General features: G+C 37.5%; 2 protein-coding genes across 3 annotated transcripts; one reads left to right on the top strand and one right to left on the bottom strand.

Moving 5' to 3' along the window:
• Positions 1-3,448: 3,448 nt before the first annotated feature.
• On the top strand, positions 3,449-4,267 carry LOC124926865 (mitochondrial pyruvate carrier 4-like). Its single transcript, XM_047467177.1, has 5 exons — positions 3,449-3,549; positions 3,672-3,770; positions 3,851-3,903; positions 4,038-4,111; positions 4,219-4,267. The coding sequence occupies exons 1-5, from the start codon at positions 3,495-3,497 to the stop codon at positions 4,265-4,267; spliced, it is 330 nt and encodes a 109-aa protein (XP_047323133.1). The 5' UTR covers positions 3,449-3,494.
• A 92-nt stretch (positions 4,268-4,359) lies between these two features.
• On the bottom strand, positions 4,360-8,749 carry LOC124921954 (phosphatidate cytidylyltransferase 1-like). 2 transcript variants are annotated; one of them, XM_047462673.1, is made up of 13 exons: positions 8,593-8,749; positions 8,410-8,462; positions 7,774-7,906; positions 7,394-7,647; positions 6,797-6,948; positions 6,472-6,613; positions 6,123-6,279; positions 5,716-5,763; positions 5,543-5,629; positions 5,050-5,178; positions 4,912-4,968; positions 4,720-4,803; positions 4,360-4,633 (listed from the first exon to the last, which is right to left on the bottom strand). In XM_047462673.1, the coding sequence occupies exons 3-13, from the start codon at positions 7,837-7,839 to the stop codon at positions 4,556-4,558; spliced, it is 1,254 nt and encodes a 417-aa protein (XP_047318629.1). In that variant the 5' UTR covers positions 7,840-7,906; positions 8,410-8,462; positions 8,593-8,749; the 3' UTR covers positions 4,360-4,555. The 2 variants fall into 2 exon arrangements, with proteins under 2 accessions (XP_047318629.1, XP_047318622.1); XM_047462666.1 differs by having other exon boundaries at positions 7,774-7,842.
• Positions 8,750-25,653: the final 16,904 nt, after the last annotated feature.

Here is a 25,653-nt window from a genome sequence, read left to right as displayed (position 1 = left end):
GATTCTCCAATTTTTGCGCCATTTGCTCTCTGTCCGCTTTAATTTCAGTAAGCAATTGAGCTCTTTTCCCATCCCTCAATTGAATTTGCTCCAATGCCAACGCTATGTGTCTCACATCCTCCTCATGTTTAACATTCAAGTAGTCATTGGGTCTGCCACGATAGACCCTCGGTCATAACTTGATTGTGCTAGCAAGTTCTGGAATGGCATGGACAGTTTCTCTGGTGTTTTCTGAATACGCTTTCATTCACTCATCAAGAATGCATATCAAACAAAATCTAACAAAATCATACATATATTTAACAAAATCTAACATAATCATACATATATCAAACAAAATATAATCTAAACTAACCTAAATAAAACATAAAACTAACCAATAACAAACTTAATCTAACCATATAACCAAACGAAGAATCTAACATAACTAAATAAAACAACATATCTAAATATATACCTAATCTAACATTAATCTAACTAAAATCAACCTAAATATATAACATATCACATAATATGAGATTAATTAACCATAAATATATAAAATCTAACCAACACTTAGAATTTAACTTGAAATAGGCGGAGGCGTGGCATCGGGAGTCTTCCAAGCGGCGACGAGGTCTTGGCAGATGTAGATCTTTGAGCGGCGCGGGCGGAAGGAAGCTGGGAGAGAGAGAAAGGGAAAGAAAGCGGGCGGAAAGAAGAAAATACAAGTAGGTTATTTATATAGGTCATTACCGAAGGTTTTCATAAACCTTTCGGAATTACTAATTTGGGAAACCCTAAAATCGAAGGTTTTCTAATAAACCTTCTCCATTACCAATTACCAACACTTAAAATTATTTTTAATTTTTTTGGGAAGGGTCAAAACCGAAGATTTATTAGAAAACATTCGGTTTTAACTTTCCCCCAAATTGGTGATTGCGAAGGTTATTAGAAAACCTTTGCAATTACCAATTTGGGGAAAGTAAAAACCGAAAGTTTTCTAATAAACTTTCGGTTTTGACCCTTCCTAACACTTAGAATTATTTTTAATTATTTTGGAAAGGGTCAAAACCGAAGGTTTATTAGAAAACCTTCGGTTTTACTTTCCCCAAATTGGTAATTGCAAAGGTTTATTGGAAAACCTTCGCAATTACCCCATTCCCAACACTTAGAATTATTTTTAGATTTTTTGGAAGGTCAAAACCGAAGGTTAATTAATTAAACAACTTTTGGTAAACCCTTATATCACCGAAAGTTTTACTCACCTCTCGGAATCTATTTTTATTAACGAAAAATTTCTTTCTCTCAGTACCATAACTGAGAGTTTTATTTACTAGTGCTAAATAAGAAAGTTGTCACATATTAGTATGACAATAGTAAGAGGCAAACAAACATAAACAAACTCACTATCCTTAAAAAAAAAAAAAAAAAAAAAAAAAATTCAAGCAAAACCCTACTCCCCTCCATTCCTGAATATATTTGAACATCTAATTTTCCTTTTTCATAATTACCATATATATATTATATATCTATAACTAGCCAACTTCTTAATAACCACTCTTATTTAACTGTAACCAATTAACTTCTTCTGCAAGTTAAGGACTAGTAAGGGCAAAAGATATTTGAATGGGGAGATGAAGATAGTGAATATTGATTTTATTTGGATCAAACAAGTACACAGTAACTTATAATTTACTATAGTCTAGCTATCTTTCTCAGAAAAACATAAGTGACAGAAATCATTATTGAAAGAATAAATTAATTGAAGAAGAAAGAAAAAACCAAATAGAAAAGGGGTGATCATGTCCCATAACCATATTATGTGGAAGATCAGCAGAATAGAAACAAAAGTTGCGAATTTTATTGTCTCTGTTTCTTGGAGAATGTATGGATGTATGTAAGGTTTGTTTGGATTTCTACTTGTATTGTCTTTTCAAGCATAAGAAAACAGTTTCTTTTGTCTTCCCCATCTATCCATGCTTTGTTGTAAATTTTCTATTTATATACAATACTCAACATGAATCTATTATCACCATTTCCATCACAATTATAATCACTTTTGAGAATTAACAAAGTAAGAAGTGTGAGTGATTTTAACCCCACTAGGGTGGCTAAGTAAAAAATCGAAAGAGTCTAGCGACAAAAATATGTGGATACTAATCCTAAGTTCTTGGGTTCGAGCCCGTTAGGCGGAAAATTCTGCGCCTGGTTAAATGGTTAAGTGTGTTTACGGGCTACATACTTAATCCGTTGTCCCATTTTCCCCAAAAATCGAAATAGTCGACCTAAGAGACCAAATGTCACGGGTTCAAAATAAGAACCGATGAATATGACAACTTAATTTAAAAATAAAATATTTAAGTGATTTTATTATCATTTGATATAAAAAATGAGATTGAATGATATAAAACATTTTTAAAATAAAATTATTGGTTTTGATTTTTAACCAAATAATTTTTTTTTAAGAGGTAAGGTAAAGTGTTCTACCAAGTTCTATACCATTGGAAACTAGAACTTAATTGTGGATCTAGTTAGAATTTAGAAGATACAAATTAAGAACAGTATATAGTTTGTTTAATTTGGGGAAAGTGGATTGGTTTATTTACTTAAACAATGTTTTTTAATACAATTTTGTGACTTTTATGAAAAACAGATTTTAAAAAAAATAAATAATATGAATTTTTAGAGTTATTGAGAATATCAATATTTTTTTTTATCATTTTTGGAACATTTTGAGCATATAAGAAGTTAATATGAATACTTTTGATGTAATTTTCAATGTTCCAAATAATTGAATTGTGATAAAGATGTAAACATGTATATAGATTAAAATTTATGTTTTATCATGATTTGGTTTGATTAAAATGACATAACATATTTTAAATTAAAATGAATCCATTGATTTGGATATAAATTTAATTAGTCGCTTAATTGCTTAGATTTGTATACATTTTCTACAAAATAATGAAAATCACTGTTCTTCTAATCATAACAAAAAAAAAGTTTAAAATATCAAAATGGGCTATTGTTTTTTTATAATAATATATTTGTTTAATATAAGAAGTCACCTAACAACACCCTATCTAAATAAACAAATTAGTTTGAGATAATTATTTTATATTGAGATATCTGTCAATATTTGGCCCATCTGATAAAACACCCATTAAAAAATGAGAATAATGGATGTGATAGTATATATAAGTCATTTTGGAATATTGACTTGGCATGCTAAATCTCTTCCTAATTAGAAGTATGTAAGTATATATGTAGGTCCTTATTAGATTATTAACATTAAATATATGATTGAGTATTTGATTATGATATAAGTTAATAAATAAATATAGGGTCAAATTATTACTATATTTCATTCATATCCTTTTAATGACCTTATATTATAAAATAATACATATGCATAATCCCCAGAAAATGACTGGAACAGGCAAGAAATTAAGCCGTTGACAATCTCACTCATTCATGAAATAGAGAGAGAGAGAGAGAGTTGCAGAGATTACATGGCGAGTTCAAAGTTTCAAGCTATGTGGAACCATCCAGCAGGTCCCAAAACCAGTAAGTGCATGGTGATAATTGATTACATTAATTAATTAATGATCTTCAGTTATTTATGATCATTAATATTAATATTTTCAAGTTGATGATAACTATAATTAATCTTGTATCTATGATTGCAGTTCATTTCTGGGCACCTACTTTTAAATGGGGAATAAGTATTGCCAATATTGCAGATTTCTCTAATCCACCAGACATGGTTTCTTATCCTCAGCAGATTGGTAACCACATGATCTTATATTTATTGCAATAAACCAGATTCAACATATTTTGTAACACATATATACAAAAAAAAATGCAGTTGTCTCGACCACCGGAATTATCTGGTCACGTTACAGCACAGTTATCACTCCTGTAAGTTGCGGGCGAGCTGACCCTAACAAATTTTGTTACGGAAAATAGATATAGTTTTTTTGGGATGATAGGTTCCTTTTGTTACTAAGCCTTTAAGAACATTATAAATAATTTGCTATTTGCAATTGATGTAGAAAAATTGGAACCTATTTAGTGTGAGTATTGCAATGGCAGGCACAGGATTGTACCAACTTGGCCGAAAAGTGAAGTAAGTTAGTTAATTGTTTCCCCATAACAGAAATGAAGAAACCCTAATTACTAGCTTCTTGTTAAAATGCATTTATTTACTTTATATAGATTGTTTGATGGTTTCAGGCATGATTATTTCTCTGAGGAAGAAGCCACTATTGACAAGACTCTCTAATTCTTACTCATTTTCACATCTTCTTTAACCTTGTGCCTTGTTGTAGGCCACACTCAATTTCTTATCCTTGTGTTTTGTGTAAAATTATGCAATAATAATAATAACAATAACTATTTTAATTAACTGTAACCAATTAACTTCTTCTGCATGTTAAGGACTAGTACTGTAGTGTACAATCAATCACCTTAAACACAAACTTTACACAATTTGTCCGCGAGATAGGGAATGCCTCCGGTTGTTTAAAATAGATATATATAGATATGAAGAAAGATCATTGGAGAACATAAACTACCTGATATCTTGTACCATCTGTTCCAGCTTTGAATATAGAATTAGCTGCTCCTCGAAAGTTAGGTTCATCAATATCTACGCACATACATCATCAAATAGTTAAAATATTATGTTATCAGCTCAAAAATAGAACTGAAGATAAGATTAGCATTTAGTTTTACTTGGTCCAGGATTGTCTCAACTGATAAACTTTGGGATACAATAAACGATTGATGATAGATGTACGCAAAAACGGCCATCACCATCTGCATTACAGATACAAACAGATATTTAAATGGTGGAAAACAAACAAAGCCCAAAGAACATATAAGAATACATGTTCGTCATTATCTCCTAGACTTCTAGTAAAATACCTGGCAGTCCATTCTATCTGTTATTCCACCATGTCCAGGAATACTATCTCCAAAATCCTGTGTACAACATAAATAACAGTAAAGTTGGGGTTTATCAACTTTGAAGCACAATTAGATATAACAGTAGAAATAATACACCTTGATCTTGAAAGCTCTTTTGAAACCACTAGCAAAGAAACCTCCAAACGGGGCAATTATTGATGCGAAAAGTCCAAGGCATATTGCATGCCATTGAACCGGCAAAGTAGAGATCTCTTTCCATGTAAACTGAAGATAGAACACAACTGTTACCGCATATTAAAGTGACTTACTTTCATATAAAGTAACATGACCATTTTGCACCACTTAAGCACCTAAAATCTATTCAACGAGAAGCAGAAAGAAAGGATATTCATTAGAAAATGAGCAGGAGACAACTTTTTTATGCTTTATTGCAAGCATAATGACTCCAAATTCTAGAGGAAATTTCCCTTTGAGAGATGCAACAACCCTTTGTGGTTGCCTTTTCTAATGTAGAATTTTTTAAATCTTTTCAAAATAGAAAGAGGTACTAGATAGGTAATTAAATGCCTCACAATTCCGTTTTGAGGCTAATCATATGGAAGGCATTCTCATAAATAAGTTCACTTACCAATCCAGAAATCCACCGGGGTAAAGTGAAATACTCAGGCTTAAATAGTGGACCAGGATCACAATGAAGCCACCCAATTGACAAATCCTGCATATTTTAGGCAAAGATATAGACATGTTTCTCTATGCAGGGCACTAGTAAATAAAGAATCACACGTTTAACAAAAGATTCACCTTTCTTGGGCATGTTAACCACTCATACTTGCCCAAAATGTTTGCAAGCTGCATGAATAAGTAACCAAGCAGCTCAATTATAACTAAGGGCTATAAAATCCTGATACATTTAGTGTCTAATAAATGACCGCTAAGCAAAATAAGAAAATAAGTACAAACACAAAGACTGTTGTAGAACACCAATTTAAGTATCTCATTGCACCCAATTTCTGCACAGGTCAATCCCTGAATAATAGGAAATACAAACTAGATAGAACACACTAAAAAGGAAAAAAACAACACAATCCAGGTTCTGACAACTGAAATTGTATATGACAGGATGCAAATTCCCATGTGAAATTTATCACTCCATTAACACCAAAATGTCTGTCTATGAATGTGTAAATAGACAATAATATATTACTTACTACAAATGCAGAGAAGATGGTTGTAACTGATGCTCCAATAAATCCTTCCCATGTCTTCTTAGGAGATAGCTTGATCAAGGGAGTTCTTCCAAAGAAGAAGCCAAAGAAATATGCACCTATATCATTGATTACGATAAGGGTTGCGGGAAGTAGGAACCTGATAGGAAAAGCAAATTTATATTTTCTTTACAAGCTATAACAAGTTCTGTATATAGATGAGAAAAAAAATAAAAATATATTCAAAGATGTTGGGAAAAGGAAAGGAGATTAGAGACTGCATTTTTTTTTTATTCTGGAATCCTCATTAAAAGAGCTCAACCCAAATCTAAATGTTTTAATAGTATATTACCAGAACATCCCTTCAAAGATGTTGGCTACAGTGAAAGATGATTGAGTGAACACCACAATTAGGATCATATGTGTCCATGCATATTGACCAAATTGGTACTTATACATCTTCTTCTTTAGTGTAAGGATGAACCACATGAAGCCTGAGTGTCATGAGATTTGATATTAGAGGCATGTTACATGTTGAAAAAAATAATGCTTGTATAAAAATGTTACCTAAAATATCATAGCAAAATGAAAATTAGAATTTGGTAATGAACCAGATATCTCATTTGATATGCACAATCTGATAGGGTTTGATAATAGGTACTAATCAGGAGGTTGACCTGCAATATACAAGAAATAGCACGTAATATTGTGGTACTTGATAAAACTGCTCACAAGCTGAGACAAATACTTGTCCATGGTGACAGTATTAACAAGCCTTTGACTGAGAATGCGGCCATATACAAACAGCATTGCAGTGAAGAAGAAATGCCTGGAAGTAGAAATCAAACAAGAAAGGAAATAATCATGTACAACATGTCGAAACAATCTCACTTTAACATGTACAAGTAACTTTTTTATTCCCTTCATTCATTACCCAGATTTCTTTTCATTTTTCACCAATTCTCTCATTTGGATATATGTTTGTGTAAGAAGTTTCTTTCAAGCACGTGTCACATTTTGCGACAATTCTATGTGCAAGTTTTTTTTGAAGTATACGTTAACTTATATAGGCTGTTAAGACACACCATGAACAAGCCGGCCAAGTGTGACAAGTTGGCTTGCAACATTAAATGTTGTGATTATGCATTCTTCATAATATTCATGGCTGTCATTAATGGCCTAAATAGTTCCCACCTCAAATAACACAGCTTTTACTTCAAACAGTCTAATTTTCCATATCAACCAACTAATCGAAGCTAATCAATTTTTCTTACCAATTCAAGAGCCTAAATCCAGGTAGGTGCCTATCTTCATGTGCTCTCCTAAGTAGACAGAACAACTCCTTCGCCATAAAGATTTGGATGATGACTACCATAGCCCAAATGTATAGGTGGCCCAAATAGATTATCAGAGAAAAGCCGACAATCATCCAAATAGATGAGTAGATACGTGTCAACATGGACTTATACTTGTTCTGGTCATTAATCAGTAGGTGGTTTCCATTTTCTTTGCTAACCTCGGTAAGAATCTGATATTTTAAAAGATAAAACAATGAAAAGCAGACAGTTAAATTAAGCCTGTCATCAAATAGACGAAATAGTAGCTCTAGATGAGAATGCTACCTAAAGCTTACATACACCCTATGAAAACTAACCTCATTTGACCGTTTCCTGTGTCGAAGCCGCCCAGAAGGTACAAAAGAGGCATTATCTTTCTGCATGGCCTTTTATTTGAGTTTTAATCAAGCAACAAAAATCAGATCTAATAAAGTCCTAACCAGCACGCACCTATGAAAACAGATAATGAAATGCCAGGACTCAGGAACAACTATAACACAAAATCAAATAGCTTTCATAGTCTAATAAGGAGATGAAACATTAGTTGAAAGACACGTTAGTGTATGAACCGTCACACCACAGAAGCTTTTTCACTATTTGTCCAAGACAAATATATGAGAATTTTGTGTTGCCTAATACGAACCCCAAACATGCCAAAGAGTGTATATACATCAGGTTCAAATGAACATTTCTAAATCTTAGAAAGGACAGAGGCAATCACTCATGCTTAATTTGATACCGGATTCAAATTACAGTAAGGTAATCTCCGGTATCAAAATAACTTGTATATCCGGTATCAAAATCAGCTGAACTTTCATCAACAACTGATTCTGTGTCGAACAACAATCAGGACATCCGAAGATAGATACGCAAAGGTGATGAATCTGAAGAAAGCGCCGTTTCCACATTGAATGAGAATATACATGAACGTGAGATTGAGAAGAGATTCTTACCGTCAAAATTGAGCTCATGAAACCTCGGTTTCAAAAGTTGGACCTGGAGAAGACTGAAAGCACGAGAAGAAAATAGTTAAAAACCTATATATCGACCTACATGTTAATTTAATGCTCACATCCATTAATCCATACGATACGAAGCTATAGAGAAGAGAAAGAAAAAGTGAGAGACGTATGAACCTTGTTCTTGTCAATGTGAAGAAGTGTCGCAAGGAAGGAAGGAAGCGAGTTCGATTCGCAGCTTAACTCTCCACCGTCGTCCTGAAACGGAGTCTATCTTGATATTTCAGTTTTACAACACCACTGGAAGTTTGGTTTCTAATGAAAGGTTTTTCTAACTGATTTAGGGGTCCCCTGATTTAGAGGGGACTTAAAAAGGGAAATTTGTTGAGATAAGTTATTTGGAAAAAGTGTCGGCACATAAAAATATAAAAAAAACTGTTGGTGACATTTATAATTCTTTTCGGACGATTTTGCCTCTGTCCCGAGACGTCCACAATCGCGAGACGCAACCGGTATTCGCGAGATGCACCCGACATTCGCGATACGCAACCGACATTCGCGAGACGCAATCGGCATTCGTGAGACGTTTCTTTTTTAAAAAAATAAAAAATTTCGTCTCGCGATTGCCGGTACGAAATTATTATTATTTTTTTTTAAAAATTCGTCCCGCGAATGCCGATTGCGTCTCGCAACAGGGGCATTTTCGTCCAAAAATAAAATAAAAGTGTCACTATCGGTTTTTTTTTATGCGCTGGCACTTTTTAAAAATACACTAATCTTTAGTGTCATTTGCTCCAATTCTCATTTAGAGATGTGTCAAAACAAACACTCCCACCTCTTTTTTTTCTTCAAAATATAAACTCTTCTTTTGTTTAATTCAAAGATTAAACATTTTAATCACATTTTCGAAAAATTCCACATAAAGATTTAATTTTCTATTTTGTAAGTTGAGCATATTTGTACGCGTTTATTTAGTCCCCACGTCCCAAGAATGTTTTTCTTCTTTATTCTTGTACGTGTGAATTTCTCTATTCTTATGCATCTACATATTTTAGAGTTCACCTAACATATTTTATTTTAGGCATAAAGGATTTAATCCTAAGATAGATTTATCCATTCGAATGCTCCGTCTTTAAGAGCGTTTTGTGCGATCCAAAGTTTGTTGGTCTCATGTCTTAGCTATCATTTCGAGTGCTCCGCCCATTACTGAGATGTATCGAAGGAATTAAATGGTAAATACGATCTGTGCACTTTTAGAAAAAGATTTTTTTCTATAAGATATGCTATAGAACCCTGTGACTTACCTTCCCTTCGAATCTCATAAAAGGTAGACAAGAAAACTATCCATATAAGATGTTGTCTTATCTGTTTAAGATGAGGAACCGAAGTGGTGTTCTATATCCTAGATCTTTCTCGCTTGACATGTACATGTTCCAGATTAGTACATGTACAAAACATAGTAACCCGATTGACTTTAAGAGTCAGAACTTTAGTTTACTTCAAAAAGAAACTAAGAAAAATAAAATAGATTATTCACGGATTATGGGTCCGGTGCTAGGTTACGCATGAGGAAAGAGCCGCATCAACATCTCCTATGCGCCTATCTCGTGGGATAGTCTCTACTCGAATGTAGTTGGTCATTTGTTTGTAAAGTTACATTACACATTTGCATTATGAGTTCATAATTCTTTTACTTGTGTATGCCATAACCTTGTATCTAATCCATAAGGAGTAATACTAATTCTAATTAGATATCGATAAAGGTTGGCACTAATCCATTAGAATTCTCTTGATTTCCATTTATCGTATCTTAAGTCTATTTAACAGGATACCCTATGCTTAGTCCATATATGATTCTGGACTCTCGTTAGGTTTTCTTAGACTAAAAAAGATGAAATGGAACCTCGAATGCACTCCTTGAGAACACATGTGAACCGCAATGTGACCTCTTGCTTGAAAATTTGCTTGTTGATTTGAATTGTGAATCCTTATACGGAAAAGACTTCACTAGTATATCATGACGTGGATTAAAGAACGAAGAGGGAAATTGGAGCCCCGAATTATGCAATAACGAAATCGAATTTTTTTCCTAAAAGAATTGGAAAATCCCGAGATTTTTTGTGCATGTCAAACATATTTTTAAAAACACTTACACTCGATTTCAGAACTTTTAAGGGTTACGAGACACCTGATATGACCCCGCTAAAACAAGTGTTCCGAAAATTCTGAAAATTTTCAAGGAGTTCAAAAATACTATTATGAACCTACTACAAAAATTTCATAATTCTCCGGGCTATGAAGCTTCAGATATGAGCGTTCCAAAATAAGACGTTTTTCAAATGAGTCCAAAAAATCATGGAAAAATATTATTCTTGTTAAAAATAATATTTTTGACCATCCCTGAATTTTTAAATTTTTTCTAAAATCATTTAGAGGCTTCAATTGAAGAAACAAGGTTGTTTGGTATAAAAGAAACCAAACAAGCCTTTAAGAAATTTCCCAACAAGTTGGAAATTGAGACTTTATATCCAAAATTGGACAAATATAAATTTGGAGGGTTGATTTGGATGTTAGCAATAGTCCAAGGATCAAATTAATTCGAATTATTCAATAACCATTAGACCACACGTCTAATTATTCAATAACCATTAGACTGCACGTCTATATCCACTGAGTTAGACTACACGTCTAATTCCGGTTCTACCTCAGACTTGTCTGAAGGAGTTAGACACACATCTAACTTTCATTAATTAGACCACACGTCTAATTATGCAATAACTATTAGACTGCACGTCTAACTCCACTGAGTTAGACTGCACGTCTAATTCCGGTTCTACCTCAGACTTGTCTGAAGGAGTTAGACGCATGTCTAACTTTCATTTTCTATTAGACTACACGTCTAACTCCGATGAGTTAGACTGTACGTCTAATTCCGAATATTAATTAGACTACCCGTCTAATTACAAATATATTAGACTTACGTCTAATTCCGTGTATTCATTAGACCATCCGTCTAATTCTTTACACGTCTATTAGACTACACGTCTAACTCCGATGAGTTAGACTGTACGTCTAATTCTATTAGACTTACGTCTAATTCTGTGTATTCATTAGACCATCCGTCTAATTCTTTACATCTATTAGACCATACGTCTAAATCCGATGAGTTAGACTGTACGTCTAATTCTATTAGACTTACGTCTAATTCCGTGTATTCATTAGACCATCCGTCTAATTCTTTACACGTCTATTAGACTACACTTCTAACTCCGATGAGTTAGACTGTACGTCTAATTCTATTAGACTTACGTCTAATTCTGTGTATTAGACCATCTGTCTAATTCTTTACACGTCTATTAGACTACACGTCTATTAGACTACACGTCTAACTCCACTGAGTTAGACTGTACGTCTAATTCTATGCAATGAAGGTCAAAATCGGTCTAATGATCCTCATTAGATCCAAGTCTTATAACATATTGTCTCAATACACCTGTATCAAAACTCATAGGTTATTTCATCATCAAAATATCAGCGGTTAAATTATTTCAACACTTAGTCAAAATAATTTGACCCAACAATTTCCCCCTTTTTGATGAAGAAATTGCAGACCTGCACATATATTTTAAAGCATGCATTCATCGTACAAACAAACAAAAAGCACACAGGTAAATCATTCAAAAACATCCAAGTTAATCACATATAAGTGTTTTCAGAAGAAACACTCAAAACATTGTTCAATGTAACCAAAATAAGTTTACCAAAAACATCGTAAAAACATTCAAAATAACTTCAAGAAGACATTTAATCACTAGTCTTCTTCTTCTTTTTCCTTGTCATGACTTCTGGAAAGGATAGACTTCAACCTAAGAGATCTCTAAGACTGTAGTTAGAGGGGAGTAAGAGTCTTCTCTTTTCCTTTTCTTAGACTTGAGCGTTTCCACCCTTTGAATGTAATCTACAACTTTCTGGTAGTTCAGGATCTTAGAAGGAAGGGGAAAGCTCTTACCGGGTTCCTATAGGAGAAAACAAAGAAGAGAGCTGAGAGGACCATCAAATCCAAAGATCTTCTTCCGAGCAACAACCATTCTGACAAGATTCCCAAAGAGAAAGCTTGTCCAGTTCACAGGAACACCCCTGGTGATAGCCACCATTATTTGAAAGACTTTCGTACAATACTTGTAAGAAGTTTCTTTAGACAGAAGGGATTTAGATATGATATCGCTTAAAAGAGCATATTTAACCTTCAGGAGGTTTTTCTTTCCATGAATATCTACTTCAGGGGAATCGGAAAAGACTTTCATCATCGAAATCATTAGGTTAGGAGGAGTGGTCGAGAAATCATCAATACCTTCTTTTGGGAGATGGAAAAACGCACCAAAAGATTCTTCTGAAATACAGACCATCTGGCCCATTACTGTTCCAGCAATAACACTGTCTTGATAGAAGCTAGCGGTTTCGAAAAATTCGTTAACTAGCTGTTCGTGATAGGTTTCATGAGGGGTGAGGAATCTTCTCAGCCTAGAAGTTTTTAATGATTCGAACATCCTATGCATGCCCGGAGTTTGAAGAGTGGATACGGATTGAAAATCCACTTGAATCGATTTTGGTCGAAAAGGCAGCATTATGATTTGATGAACAAGGGTTTGAACGATTCGACTTCTAAAGAGAGGGAGAGAGATTGATTTCAAGAATCTTCTATCTTTTAGAGTGAATGATCCTATCAATATCAGGGTTTTAATCATGTAGAAGAAAACTAATGATTGTTCCTACCGTCAAGAACTTCAAAAGACAATTCCCAATAAACACAACATTTAATGTTAGCATGAAACAGAACGTTTAATACTAAGTGTACAAGCAAAAGTTATCAGAAATATGAGTCATTCCTTGCATATTGAGAGACACGTGTCTTCAATTCTTTTGAGGAATGACTGATTTATTTTTCGGCTAGAAAGAAGGCTTAAACATAATTTATTAAAAGACAGCTGTCTGAACAGCCAGAAGATGAAGAGTCTAATTACACCAGTATTTAGACGTTTTGTTAGATAAAATCAGACCGGTTAATAGAACTTAACAAACAAACTTTCTGTGCAGGAACGGTTAAGAACCAGGACCGGTCAAGTAATCCAACCGGTCAAGCAACCCAACCGGCCAAGAATCTAACCGATCAGGAAAACAAGACCGGTTAGAAGACAATGCAAAAGATGTAACCAAAACCGGAAGTCATCTGGTTAACATGGAGCTATGAAAAACCTGAAGTCATCCGGTTAACCTAAAGCAACCGGTAGACATCCTAAACCGAAATGCATCAATCCAGAAAACCGATGAAGAAGCTACTTAGAGAAAGAAGTCAAGAACATTAAACTAAGTACAACCTACAAATTGGTGCAAACAGAACACTTTGAGTATCTGCAGAAGATGATACCAAAGAGACAGACTATAACATTGCCACATCCATACAAGTCTAAGGATACTCTGCAGGCTACAGAAAACCGCCTGAAGAGATCTTTCCATTCTGGGATAAGTCAGAGGCGCAACCTTCCAAGTGCAGGGAACTGCCAAGCCGACAGTTGCTACATCAAGTAAAAGACAAACCTAGCCAGCTTGACCTACACACTGGAAGCCTAAACCGCCAGGTCTGAATCACTAAACCTTTGCTCAGCCACTCAGATTCAAGGAGAAGAAATGTGACCGTTGGCACATTTCACCTATAAAAGAAGGAGCTGAAGAGGAGTAAATACAGTTACAAGAGACAACAATTAAGAGCTACAACAACCTAACTTATAAGCTGCTTTTATCTCTCTAAGATTAAGTATTCATCTTAAGTGGAATTATAATTTCGGTGAAAATTGTATGAGTGTTCATCGAGCAGCAAATAAGTCTCGATCAAATTGTGTTTGTGTATTCCTTAGTGAATATCCTTCTCGCGGTTTCGAGAAGAAGGGGTGACGTAGGAGTTTTATCTCCGAACATCCATAAAAACCTGTCCTGTTATTTACTTTCTGCCGGGTTTACATTCTAACCGATTTATACTAACCGACTCATACCGCCATAACCGATTAAACATTACCTAAACCGATTTACTGAATTCCAAACCGACCCATTAAACTCCAAACCGACTCTACCTAAATCTGGTCTTATTCACCCTGTGTGTGTATTGCTTCAGTCTGAAACAAACCACTTCCGCACTTGAACTCGGTTCAAGGGTTTGTGACAACCTGTGTAGTATTGAAACCCGATGTTAATCTCTAACCAGATTAAACACCAAACTGTTGACTGAAAGCACTAAACCGGCCAGACTCCGGTTCCCCAACCGCGACCTAGATCCTAATAATTGGTATCAGAGCAATTATTTTCAATACTCAAGCAAGCATGACTTTCGAGAAGCCTCCAATGCTAGAAGGTGATGATTTCGTCAACTGAAAGTTACGCATGCATCTGCACTTAATCACTATGGATGATGAGATGCTGTTCATCCTGACTGAAGGACCGATAAAGATTGATAAAGATAGGGAGGATTGGACAAAAGAAGACAGAGAAGAAATAATCTGGACAACCATGCTAGAAACCGCATCATCAACGGTTTGGACAGGAATACCTTTTGTAAAGTCAGAGATTGCAAAACAGCAAAGAAAATATGGGAAACAGTGATTCAAATTCATGAGAGAAATGAAAGAACCAAGGAAAACAAGTTAATGGTGGCTACCCAAAAGTTTGAAAACATTAAGATGAAACCGGGAGAAACAATGAGGGAGTACAATGACCGGTTTACAGATGTGATAGACGAGCTATCAACTCTTGGAAAGAAATATGATAACAAGGAAACTATCATGAAAGCATTAAGATCTCTTCCAAGCGCATGGGATATAAAGACAATGGTGATAAGGGAATCAAACTGTCTAAGCAAGATGAAGCTACACGATGTATTCGAAGATCTTAAGGCATATGAGTTTGAGATGAGATCTAGGATCGAAGATGAAGTATCAGCCTCAACCTCCACTAAAGTCTTAGTCACATCCATGGAACCAGTTGCTCTTGCACCAATCAAAACCGCTGAACATTTCACCGAGGATGCCATGACAATGCTTGCACAAAAGTTTGGCAGATTAATGAAGAGAAGCCAACCGACAAACAATAACTACGGTAATAAATCTAATGTTAGATGTTATAATTGCAATTGTTTGGGACATTTCAGGTGAGAATGCAGAAAGCCAAGACGGGATGACCGGAAACCGGATGATCAGAACCACCGAAACAACTATCCACAAACCGGTGAAGGAAGTGAAGTTCAGAAAGCAGTGATAGCCGATGACGGAGGAAGCTTATGGGCTCACAGTGACAGTGATGATGAACTCACATGTCTCATGGCAAACGAGGAACATGTATTTGACTCTCCTTGTGAAGAGTTTACTAAAGATGAGTTATTTAATGCACTAAATGACATGGTAGCAGAGTATAAGAACCTATTAACCTTAATACCAACCCAACTCAACTTTAGAACCGACCCCATAGCACCAATCCTATCCGAACCAAAAACCATCCAACCTGATGAAATCTTAGAAACCAAGGCAACACCTGAACTATCCTCTGAGACCGAACAACTCAAGGATTCAGTTCAAGAATTGACCGAAGAGGAAGATGCCCGAACCCGGTATCGAATAGCCGCGTGGAAAAGATCCAGTGACATGGTGAACCAGTTGTCTAAGTATAAGAGACATCCCAAATGCAAATTTGGTCTTGGATACAAAGACAACAAATCCGCCAACCGGAACCATTCGGACAAAATGAAGCTCACAAAAGACAATCTTCCCTTTGTAAGATTTGTCAAGATCTTTTCAACCGATGATGAGGACAAAGTGATTCAAAACCGGAAGAATAAATAACCTATGTAAGTCCAACTGATTCCGAAAAATGGCTTCATCATAAGAAAAGGAAAGCCAACCGGCCCAAAGGTAAACAAACCGATCCACGATCACATAGGATAAATCAAAGGCCACCACCAAATAAGGCACTCTTAGGAAAACAGAAAGACGTCAAACCGAGTACAGGAAAACTAGTCAGAACCATAACCGGGAAAGTTGTCCGACTTATTAAAGTCTGGATACCTAAGGGACTAATCAATTGTGGACCCAAGTAAATGTGGGTACCAAATAGTTGTAAATATGTATATTTTGTAGGATATGAAGAAACGGCTAGGAAATTCTGAGTGGTACTTGGACAGCGGTTGCTCCAGACACATGACTGGAAACAACAACCTTCTAACCGATATCAAGATAGAAACCGGTGCAATGATTGTTTTCGGTGACAACTCAAGAGGTAGAACTGTGGGCAATGGTAAGATTGTCCATGGTAATTTAACAATTGATAATGTACTTTTAGTTGAAAATCTACACTTCAACCTGCTAAGCATTAGTCAAATGTGTGATGCTGGATATACACTAGAATTTCTTAAGCATGCATGCTTAGTTAAAAAATTCTCAAGGTAACATACTACTAACCGGAAATAGGTTAGGAAATATATACAAGGTAGACTGGAAAAGTGAAGTAGAACATCCTGTTTGCATGGTAGCTAAAACCAATCAAACCTGACTGTGGCATAAAAGGCTAAACCATCTGAACCTCAAAACCTTAAACTATCTCCGCAGTAAAAAGCTGGTTGAAGGAATTCCTGATATAGTATTTAACACGGATAAGGTTTGTTCAGCATGTTAAATGAGTAAACAAACTAAGTCAACCTTTAAGAGTAAATGACACATTCAGTCTAACCGATGCTTAGATCTTCTTAACATGGACTTATTTGGACCAATCATGGTCACCAGCCTAGGTGGTATACTTTACACTATGGTAGTTGTTGATGATTATTCTAGGTATACATGAGTCATATTTTTGGCATCTAAACGTGAAACCGCATCAAATTTAATTACATTGCTTAAACGTTTGCAAAATGAAAAATCAACACGCATAAACAACATTAGGAGTGATAGAGGAAACAAATTTACAAATAGTACTCTAAATGCATTTCTTAATGAATTCGGTATTAGACACGAGTTGTCTAGTGCTAGAACTCCTCAACAGAACGGCCTGGCCGAGAGAAGAAACCGAACTCTCAAGGAAGCCGCAAGGTCTATGATAGCCGATTCGGGTATTACTCAAAAATTTTGGGCTGAAGCTATCAATACCGCATGTTACACACAAAACCGGTCTTTGATTAACAAATTTCACAACAAAACACCGTATGAAGTGTACTTTGATAGGATTCCTAACATTAGGTATCTTAAAATTTTCGGTTGTAAATGTTACATTCACATTAATGGCAAAAATTACCTATCTGCTTTTGATGCAAAATGTGATATTGGGATCATGCTAGGTTACTCAGCAGTTAGTAAAGCATATAGAGTGTATAATACTAGAACTTTAACCGTGGAGGAATCTCTTCATGTTGTATTCGATGAATCGGTTGAAAGTAACACTACATCATCCTTTGATCTACACAACAGATTGAAAAACAACAATATCCATTCTGATAGTGAAGATGAGGTTCCGGTTTTCAGACGATTTGTCCATGACCAAATGGGTGATGATGAAACCCAGCCGGATCAAGCTGCCACACAGCAGGAAGCTGACACCTCAGTTCAAACTGAGGAAGTCGGTCGGTCTAACATTATTGATCAGCCTACCGATATGTCTAGCCTTGATCAAACAAACGGTGATTTGGTAGACACTCCTGAACCGAATCTTAAAAGGAACACAAATCATCCTCCTGATCTTATTATAGGTGACCCTTCAAAACCTGTCCAAACTAGGCAACAAATACTACAGGAATACTTTAATTCCGCTTTCATATCCCAGATTGAGCCGAAAAGGGTGGATGAAGCATTGTTAGATCCGGATTAGATCTTGAGAATGCAAGAAGAGTTAAACCAGTTTGAGAGTAATAAACTCTGGTATCTAGTCCCTAGACCGAAAGATCAACCGGTCATAGGAACAAGATGGGTATTCAGAAATAAACTCAATGAAGACGGTTTGGTTACGAGGAACAAAGCCAGATTAGTGGCACAAAGATACAAACAGGAAGAAGGCATTGATTTTGAAGAATCATTTGCTCCTGTAGCTAGAATTGAAGCTATTAGGATATTTCTAGCTTTTGCTGCTTTCAAAAACTTTAAAGTTTTCCAAATGGATGTTAAAAGTGCATTTTTAAATGGTGACCTACGTGAGGAAGTATATGTTGAACAACCTCCCGACTTTAAAAATGCTGACCTACCTAATCATGTATACCGCCTAAATAAAGCATTGTACGATTTAAAACAAGCTCCTAGAGCTTGGTATGATACACTAACCGCATTTCTGTTAAATCATGATTTCACCATAGGTTCAGTGGATAAAACCCTATTTAAATTTGAGAAAAAAGGACACATTCTACTTGTTCAAATATATGTGGATGATATCATTTTTGGATCAACCGATCCTAAGCTATGTGATAAATTCTCAACCTTGATGACTAACAAATTTGAGATGAGTATGATGGGAGAATTAAGCTTCTTCCTAGGCCTTCAGGTTAAACAACTCGAAGGAGGAACCTTCATCAGTCAGCCCAAATACACTAAGGAACTTCTGAAGAAATTTGGGATGGACACATGCTCCTCCGCGGCTACTCCAATGAGCTCATCAATTAAGTTGGATAAGGATGATGACGGTCAGGCAGTAGACCTGACCGCCTATCGAGGAATCATCGGTTCACTCCTATACTTAACAGCAAGTAGACCGGATATACTATTTGCGGTCGGGGTGTGTGGACGATTCTAGGTTAATCCCAAATAGTCTCACTATATAGCCGCTAAGCGAATCCTGAAATATCTAAAGGGAACCCCTGAAGTCGGTTTGTGGTATCCAAAGGACTCATCTTTCAACCTTACAAGTTACTCTGATGCAGACTATGCAGGTTGTAAAGTTGACAGAAAAAGTACCAGCGGAACATGTCAATTCCTAGGTGACCGGCTTGTGTCATGGAACAGCAACAAGCAAACATCAGTCGCTACGTCAACCGCAGAAGCTGAATATCTGGCAGCCGGAAGTTGTTGTTCACAACTCCTATGGATTCAACAACAACTAAAGGATTTCAGTATCACCGCCGAAGAATCTCCTATTTTCTGTGACAACACAAGTGCCATAGCAATCACATACAATCCGGTTTTACACTTTAGAACCAAGCACATCGACATAAGGCATCACTTCATTCAGAACATGTCATGCTGAAGCATATCCGGCTGGAATACCTATCAATAGAACAACAAGTAGCCGATATCTTCACAAAGCCTCTATAGGAAGCTAAGTTTTCTTACTTTAGAAACATCCTCGGTTTAATCGATATTAATCAACTCATTTCTTAAATCTTCAATCTCTAAACGGAAAATCGGTTCGGACAGACAAAACCGGCAGTTCTTCCTAAAATGTCAGAAACCGAATTCACCATTGTATTTATTGAAGAACCGCTTTGTCTATCAGTTACAGTAACCGACCGGTTACTTAGTGCATACACTAATTAACCGCATCAGGACCAATGACTGAAAAACCGACCGGTTTGAATATAACATATTTTGGATTATTTGGCTTCCTAACAAACGTGGAACAACTGTCTGTGTTTAGATGTATCAGTTCTGAAAAGATAGCTTTTCAAAGCAAAATAGTCATACCTAAAAAGACGTGAAGATATGATATCTCTCACCGTCCAGGCCTATGACTCACACCTTAGGTTGTAGACACACTTAATTCATGCAAATCCTTTTATCTTATGGTCAATAGACTACATTAACTGCTACCCACTGGATAATACTATCATCCTTCAACTAATATATAAGTTAGATGAATATCAACCAAATATCCACAAACATCAAAAATCATCTTACTAAGACAAAATGTCTCAATTCCAAAATATTCTCCAAGTTGATTTTGATTCCACTCAAGGGACAGAACATTATGAAATATTCAAAATGATCAAGTCTCTTGAAGACATCGATCTGAAACCCTTCTTAGATGACAAACATGTCATCTTCCCTGAAACTGTTCAATTCTTCCATAACGCCAGGGTTTTCCGCGGTACTCCGTACTTTGATACCCTCATTCAATTTAGGGTTGGAGGAACCGTGTTTGATTTCTTCGACAGTGATTTCGCTAGATGCTTTGACCTTCTGAAACAAGGTTTTTTTGATCTGAATGTTCCGGCCGAACTAAAAGCCGAAATATCTTTGAACTTCTCTCGATCGAACCGTCCGGTCAATGACCACGGAGCTCGGTCATCATTGAGGGCTGAATACCAGCTACTCAATGACATCATCGGTCGGGCCATTCTGGAAAAAGATGTCACGAACACCTACTGCGCCACCGTTTTCAACATGATGACCGCTATCTCAACTGATACTGCGGTTAATTGGTCAAGAGTGCTGTTCGACATCCTGATCTGGATGATCACTACTCGTCATACTGGCTTCATTCCCCAGATCAGCTCCCTACTCATGGAACTCGGGGTTCCACTATGTCCGGGCGAGGGGCTGAACCAGACCCAAGTCGTGACCAGGGAAGTCGCCGACTCCTTCTATGAGCGGTTCGAGAAGGCCTGGAAAAAGAAGAACCGACATCTCACCTCCTCCGGAAATTAAGTTACTCCTTCTTATAACTGGTCATTTTGCCGTACGCACCGGTTGTATTTTTAACCTACTCAATTGCGTCTCCCTCGGTTTAATTTATGTTTCTCAGTTCATTGTAATCCGACCTTCATTAATGAAAATTCAGTAACTTTTGAATTCCAACTACATGGGAAATTACACAAACCTAGTTACTTCCTAACTAGATTCTCTGCCTCGAGCTCCGCAACTGGGCAATAGTAACTCCTTCCCAAGACATTTTGAAAATACAAATATTCCCAGCATTAATGAGACAAAACGGAACATCAACATTAAATGCTCCTATTTTCCCTCCAATTTTAAATCTATTTAAGAGACCTCTCCTTCTCATTCCGAAACACTTACAAACAACTTACAATTTTTCAAACTCTCTCTCTATCCATCTCTCTTTTAGCAAGTTTGAAATATGTCTAACCGCACTCTAAGAAACTACCTATGCGTCGATTTCGATTCTGTCCTCAACATGGAGGATAATGAAACAAGGGAAATACTTTTTGAATCCCTTGACGACACCGGTCTTCGCACCTCCTCGAAGAATCCAGACCTCTACTCTACCCAGAGGTATTAGAGTTTTTCGACAATACAGCCGTGCTAGGCGATGTCATAACTTCCGTGGTGAAAAACCACATTATCATTCTCTCCGAGAGCGGATTCGCTGGGATGTTCAATCTGCCCACTGAAGGGTTCTCCGACTTCCCATCCTGGGTGGGTAGTGCAGCGGTAGACTACGCTGAAATGTTCTCCGGAACCGAAGTGCAGGTGGAGAATTACGGCCTGAAAGCCAGACTCGCCCCTCACATCCAGTTCTTGCATGAGATCGTCAACCGGTCGATCATATGTCAATCCCCAAATCAAAACTACTCTAGAAGAGTCTTTGATATGATGACCTACATCGTCAGCCACACCCCAATCAACTGGGCATCGGTCATCTATAACAATCTGAGGACCATGGTCGAGACAAAGAAAAGTTTCTGCTATGCTCCCCACATAAGCCGGATCCTTCGTACCTACAATCCAGATCTTGGACCGGGTACCCCGGTGAACTTCTCGAATGTCCTCAACGAGGAGGTGGTGGTTGACAAACTCACTAAAATGTTCGTTATGTAATTTTTTTCGTATCTCAAACCGATATTTGTATCGGTATCAATTATGTCTTCAATCAAATTACTAAGTTAGAAAATCGGTTCAAAATCGCAAAGTTAAAATATCGCTTTAAATATTCAACCGGTTAAAATCGCTAACCGCTTCCCTAAATCACCGGATAAATAACCGCTCTCTTAATCAACGGTTACAAAAATAACCGCATAAATAATTCCCTCTCAAACTTGCCGCTCAATGTTTTCCGCTCAAACTTGCCGCCCAAAGCCATTTTGGAGGGAAATTTCCCGCCCAATCTTGATGTGACGGTCCGCGGCGGTTGGAATTCCAACCCGCTACTATAAATATCGTCCTTAGTCATTTTATTTCCTTCTTCCGCGAAATCGCTTTCTCTCTCTAGCAATCTAATCTCCTCAAAGCTCTCAAACTCTCGATCTTTCGGTTTCTCCAAATCAAAATAGGTCGCGAATCTATGATCTTTACCCACATCTTTCAAGTAGATTTTGAAGAAATTCGATCCAACAGATCGACGGAAGCTAAACGGGTGCTGGATCTCATTTTTGCTTCCGGTCTCGAACACTTTCTAAGCGGACCGTTCATTCTATATCACGACGCGGTCATGGAATTCTTCCAAACTGCCGTACACAGCGAAGGAGCTATAACCGCAACAATAGGCGGAAAACGGTTTCGACTCATAATGGAGTCGGTTGCTGAAGTTCTCCGCCTACCGACAGAGGGGAGCGACTTCTCGGTTCTTTCGGATGAGGGTACATTCAATACGGTTTTCCGCGATGTCTCGGACACCGAGGTACCAATATAAGTGTCCGGTAAGAAAACCTCTCCCAAACTGGAATATATGCCACTTTGCGAGATTTTTACAAAGTCGGTTCAAGGAAGGGGAGGAAACAATGATAGCCTCACCCGCTCCAAGATTGAGATGATAGCCGGTTTGGTCAACGACAATAAAATCAACTGGGCAAAGGTAATCTTCTCTAACCTATGTGAGATGGTGGATCCATCTTCAAGGCGGTCGTGGGGATACGCCGTTCCACTTGGAAAGATAATGCGCCACTTCAATGCCGAAACCGGCCCGGGCATATTTATTCCTCCGAGCAAGATCATAAAATCTCATCACTTTCTGAAACCCGAGGAAAAACCGGGCAAGACAAAGGTCTTCGCCAACAAAAGGAAACCTCAGCCTAGAAAGAAGAAGGCTCCGGAATGTGAACAGTCCGAAGCAAAGCCGCTTCACAACCGATTGGGTCGGTCAATCTTCAGGCCGACACCCCTAATTCGGAGAACTCGGCATCAAGCTCTAGCCGGACTCTCTCCCACAACACCGAGGAGGATCGGTCTAACAAAGGGAAGGAGAAGGTGGTCGAAGAACAATCGACCAGAAATGATGATATTGAAACCGGTTTGGGTAGACAACCGGAAAGATATGAAACCGCGAATGAAAACGTTCGGCAACTAGGAGAGAATCTCGTCTCCCAAATAATGGATCAACTTTACATTCAGGCTCACGCTGCGAGCGACGTCTATTTTCAATGGGCTCTGATTCGGCAGGAAACCCTCTTTGCCAACATGTTACCGGAGTATCCCGCTGATCGAAGGTATGAGAAGATGATTGACATGGAAACGGCGGTGCTCAAACTTACAAGAGCCAAGGACGTGGTGACCGCTCTTCGAAGAGGGAGGATGGTCGAACCGCATGCACGGTTGATGGAGCTTTCCGACCACATTCATCATCTTCGTGAAAAATATGTCCCTAGGACAGAGGATTCCCAGTTCGAGGCCTTAGTACTGGAAATGCTAACGGTTAAGGAACATGAACTAACCGATGAGTTGGCACGGTTATAATCGGAACCCGCTCACCAAGAAGCGTCACTCTTCTTCAGATCTCATCATGAGGATGATGGCGGTTCGAATCCGAACGTGGCCAAGGATATCTCCCCTCCACCGAACCCATGATCAACAACACCGAAACCGAAACGGGCATTCCGATCACCGATCAGCACGGATCTCCACAAACCGACAACGCCTCGGTGCCGGCTATAACCGAGGATAGGGTCAAGGACATAATCGAGGAATTTGTCAATGAAGCCATCGTGCCATGGCAAAAGAGAATAAAGGAAACCACGACAAAATCTATCCAGTTAATTGAGTCTACCGATAAACAGCTGGAATCCACGGTTAAACGGATTATGGCCGTTGAGGAAAACTACGGCTTTACCGATCTTCTGTTCGGCGAAACAACTGAAAGAACTAAAAAGTTGGTGACAGATCTTGCTCATACCAACCAGCAGGTCGGTCTGATAGATCTACATCTAATAACAACAGATCAAAGGCTGAAAAATATTGAAGGGGATAAGTCTCAATCCGGTGTCTAGGCCGGATCCATACTTGAAAGAATGGCAACGCTTGAGGAGAAGCATGCCAAAACCGAAGCTGAGTTAAGGGCGGTCTCCGAACAGCTGGCGGAGATGGTAGCGGCAAAGCTGGCAACCGACGAAGCGCTTGAAAAGGCAAATGAAATCGCGGCCCAGAACATTCAAGATACCGAGGACGAGCGAGTACGACTTCAAAAGGAAACGGAACAGGCGGATGCAGACCTGGCCCAACATGTCCAAAGAGTAGAGGATGTTGCACCGGCGCAAGAGGTTCAGCGAAATGAGGATGCAGCTCGGCTACTCGACCAATAACTTGCATTCGAAGATCTCGCCAATGCTCATAAGAAATCGAAGGCGGATGCCTCATCAACCGGACCGGCCACCAGAAAAAGATCGCCATCCTCCAAGAGGGTAGCAATTACAAGGCTATTAGACAACGTTGCTGAACCGGTTACTGCTCTTCCAATCAACCCAGTTTCACAAGTAGATGATGAACTCGAGGAAGAAACCGTACCGCCGCTCAAAAGAACGCGGGGTCTTGAAGCGATTCCACTCAGATCGGTTCCTCCACCGGTCTCACCATTCACCTGGACCTCGGGTGGTCAAGGATCCTCCTCCAGAGTTGGCGCCGATCCCTGTAATCCGGGAAGGGGAGTAATAGCTGAACACCTAAAAGAAAAAACTTATGCCTAGGAAGAGGGAATAAATTATATTTTTACTTATTTATTGCTTATGTTAATTTATGTAAACTCTCATATATTAAGTATTTTTGGAAACCGGCCAACATTTTAACTCTTACATGTTTTGAATATTTTAAATAAAATAATCAAAAAGGGAGAAATTGATAAGATAAAATTTTTTCTTCAACATTTTTCTCAAAATTTTTCTCAAAATTTTTCCAAAATTTTTCGAAAAATTTTCTAAGTCACTTTCCAAAAATCCGGCCAAAAAAACTTTTAAAACAACCGACCTACATTTTAACTCTTACATGATTTTGAATATTTTAAATAAAATAATCAAAAAGAGAGAAATTGATAAGACTAAAAGTTTTTCTTCAACATTTTTCTCAA

Source organism: Impatiens glandulifera, chromosome 1, assembly GCF_907164915.1.
Source record: "Impatiens glandulifera chromosome 1, dImpGla2.1, whole genome shotgun sequence".
Lineage (NCBI taxonomy): Eukaryota > Viridiplantae > Streptophyta > Magnoliopsida > Ericales > Balsaminaceae > Impatiens > Impatiens glandulifera.
The sequence above is the reverse complement of the archived record's forward strand: the minus strand, read 5'-3'. Positions and strand labels throughout refer to the sequence as shown.